At 48.6% G+C, this 3,265-nt stretch overlaps 2 protein-coding genes across 2 annotated transcripts; both read left to right on the forward strand.

The window, feature by feature from the left end:
• Positions 1–288: 288 nt before the first annotated feature.
• Pmar_PMAR009934 (hypothetical protein) lies at positions 289–1,555 on the forward strand (the record flags this gene model as incomplete). Its single annotated transcript, XM_002771682.1, has 6 exons — positions 289–400; positions 446–573; positions 623–725; positions 769–834; positions 884–1,330; positions 1,381–1,555. 6 exons carry the CDS (start codon positions 289–291, stop codon positions 1,491–1,493), a joined length of 969 nt encoding a protein of 322 aa, XP_002771728.1. The 3' UTR covers positions 1,494–1,555.
• Positions 1,556–1,841: 286 nt separating this feature from the next.
• On the forward strand, positions 1,842–3,261 carry Pmar_PMAR009935 (multi-pass transmembrane protein, putative; the record flags this gene model as incomplete). The annotated part of the gene is made up of 9 exons (XM_002771683.1): positions 1,842–1,996; positions 2,043–2,101; positions 2,144–2,234; positions 2,299–2,369; positions 2,418–2,490; positions 2,718–2,817; positions 2,861–2,939; positions 2,985–3,085; positions 3,229–3,261. 9 exons carry the CDS (start codon positions 1,842–1,844, stop codon positions 3,259–3,261), a joined length of 762 nt encoding a protein of 253 aa, XP_002771729.1.
• Between the last annotated feature and the right edge of the window lie 4 nt (positions 3,262–3,265).

Below are 3,265 nucleotides of genomic sequence, written 5' to 3' on the forward strand. Positions count from 1 at the left end.
GTGGTACAGTCACAAGTATACGCTCATTAAATGCCGACACCGAGGATCGAACCCGATACCGAAGCATTAGGTTTTGCAGTAGTTGACTATTAGACTATTTATTCGTATTCTAATTTGGCTTTAGAAGAGGTGACCATTCACGAGTTCCCTCGAGTAGTGTCCTTCCTAGAGCAGTTGGACTCCCCAGGAGTTGCCCATCGACCACCCCGGAAAAAGTATGACCACCTGCATGGCCTCTAGTATCATCACCCCCCCCCCCCCTTTGTGAGGTATCGATCACTCTACGACATGCCACCCCTACAGGATCACGTCCCTCTTGACGACTACATTGATGCATTATGTAGCAATGCCTTCAATGGCCAGGGTCTGGACCTAACGAGGGCCAAATACACCGTAGTTGGTGAGCTCTCGTAGTCGTGATCATCATGTATCATTATAGTAGTAGGGTCGGGGATCCCAGGGATGGTCTTTGGCATTGTGAGGGGTACTGGAGGATATGTATATGGCATCAACTATATGGAAGCAGAGCAGTGGTCGGAGGTCACACATGTTCTTGTTGGCCCTAAGGTCCATGTAAGGGCAACCTCAGTGGCTTCACGATGGTGACGGTGTGCTACGATAGGCTGGGAGTCTACGGAATATCTGTCATACTCTGAGGCAGCTATCATTGACGGATAAGGTCATTTGGGTGGACTGTAGGGACCTCCTAACACCAACAGACCAAGGTGGGCCGCCGAGGGTGCCTGCTGAATAGGGAGGTCCTTCTAGGTAGTGTTGGGGGGTGGACACCGACCTCTATATTAGCAGCATTGACCTCTAGCAAGAGGACCTTAGGTAGTGGTCTTGTATGGCGGCGAGGAATAGGAATTCATCCAACCTATAGGCTCATCAAGGGAGGCGAGCAAACGAGTAAAGGGTTCCCCAACACGGTCATCACCACCGGTGACACCTCCTCCCAACACAAGCGTTGTCCCGTCACCACCCACTAGACCTTCCATCTACAAAACAGCTGAGGATGACCGTATACGCAGACCCCTGGTCTTATGCCCGGTCGTCGTGACTACGTCAAGGACTACCTTCCAACCAGCACCCCAAATCATGACACTATGTGACGCTGACCCTCTACGTGATGTCGACCTTTCCCCGACATTTCAAGGCAGTAGAAGGACGTACTTTGATGGCTCACCACTGGGGGGCGGCGGCGGCCAGCAGCGGCGGCGACGGAGTCCATCACCCGGATGTGATGCACCTATCATACCCGGTGTGACAGTCACACCGGGCAAGCATCGTCAAAGGAGACGGAGGAGGAGAGCTGTCGGGGGTTATAGAGGTAGATGGAGTCGACTCTGAGGTTTATGTGAGGTTCATATTTTTGTTTAGAAGTTGCTGATGTAATGACAGCAGCTCCAAGGCGGTCGACTAGGCTGTCCCGGAGTGCGCCCCCAAAGGGAGGCCTAAGTCGAGTCGTTAGTCTCCCGACCTTTGCAACATGATGAATGATGGAAATTAGAATTGCAACCAATTGATTAAATCTGAAATGAAGGTTTCCTCCAAATGTGTTGTGGTGCGAGCGGGAAGGGGTCATGACCTGCTAATGGTAATGGTGGTGATGGGCCCTCATGAGGAGGAGGAGGACGACAGGAATTATTATTACCAGCTATCACACGTACAACACTACTCAGGGCGCATCCAGACATAAATAATTATACTCCATTGCTGCTATGAATCTAATACCGAATCGTGAGTTAAGATTTGTTAACTGGTATGATGCCAGATGGGCCATGAGGTGTAGCAAGTGGAATCATCCTGTTCATCCGTATTCAGCTGTATTACCGAACTATATGTCTTCGGAAGCCTCGGTTGCTGCTGCTGGTGCTGCCCCTGTCACGATGAAGTCCCCAATGGGGATCGCCTATAAGGCATCATACGCTATATTGGGACTTCTCTTTGTGGTCACCAACTTTGTTATCATCCCGGTCAATCTGCAGATGCTACTGTAGGGGTTGCAGCCGATCGATCATGTTGAATATATGGTCTCATAGGTATACGGCTCCCATCATGTGCATTGCATGCCACCAAAGCCTCAAACTCAACAATACAAGTAATATCAGCAACTCTCAGTCTACGACTGCTACTCTTATAGATGCTGATGGTAAGAAGGAGGACATGGATTCGGTTTCACAGAAGGATGCTATGATGTTCCCTGTTTTTGGCAGTATAGCTTTACTCAGCTTGTGAGTCCCCCCTTCGTCGTCATTGGATCATTCAGCATCGCGAGATGAGCAATTGTGGTGGTAGGTATTTAGCTTATAAGTTGGTATCCCCCTACCTCATGAATCTACTCCTCACCGGCTATCTTGGCATGCTAGGTAGTCCGACCCGGCCGACTACTACTGCTGTTGAATACTGTATATTAGGTGTTGGTGCCTTGGCTGAGACCGTGAAGCCTCTCGTTGATAGCTGCCTCTCTGAAGACCTCACTCACAACAGGTATGTTGATGACCACCTATCACTAATCTTCTCTCGGTACTCCTACATAACCTTTACTTGACTCTTGTTCTAAAGAATTTCGGAATATCACTAGCATAATTCGACGATAATCGTCTACGTTGTATATACTACATTATCACTGGCAGGATATCAGCACTGAATTATCACCATTCACGTGCTCTCTCTATCGTCAGTATTCCCAACACAACGTCTGCCTTCTTCCACAGATTCCATATTCGCTTTACGATGCCAACTTTACTTATGAAGGTTTTTGCGGAGAAGCCAGACGAAGATCCCAATGTTGACATTAAATTCGGATACTCTCACGTAAAGTCTCTTCCCTCCCTATATTGCTAATCTTACTCTCAAGATCCTCGTCTATGGTGTGTCGGCGGTCCTTGGAGGCGTCTTTGCTTGGAACAAACAGTTCACCATCCACAACATGTTCGGTAGCTCCGTGGTGTTCCCCTACTTCCCCGACAAGCGGCCTTTAGGTGTCTCCTTCTGCATTCAAGCGATCCGTCTCGTATCCCTCCATAAGTTCTCAGTAGCTTTCATCCTCTTGGCGGGCCTCTTCGTCTATGACATATTCTGGGTAAGCCTCAGTTTTGGAGTGCATATCAACTTCCCTAGGCTGAGCTCATGTGTTGACTGCTTAGATGGTAGAATTCGCACATGACTTAGGGAGAATGTATAAAAACAACATGAATTCGCCTTTCATTTCATTGTTGTCATCAGCACATGTTAGTCCGTATTCTCGCCAACTGTTAGTGTT

Source organism: Perkinsus marinus (genome assembly GCF_000006405.1).
Source record: "Perkinsus marinus ATCC 50983 genomic scaffold scf_1104296962592, whole genome shotgun sequence".
Classification (NCBI taxonomy): Eukaryota; Perkinsozoa; order Perkinsida; family Perkinsidae; genus Perkinsus; species Perkinsus marinus.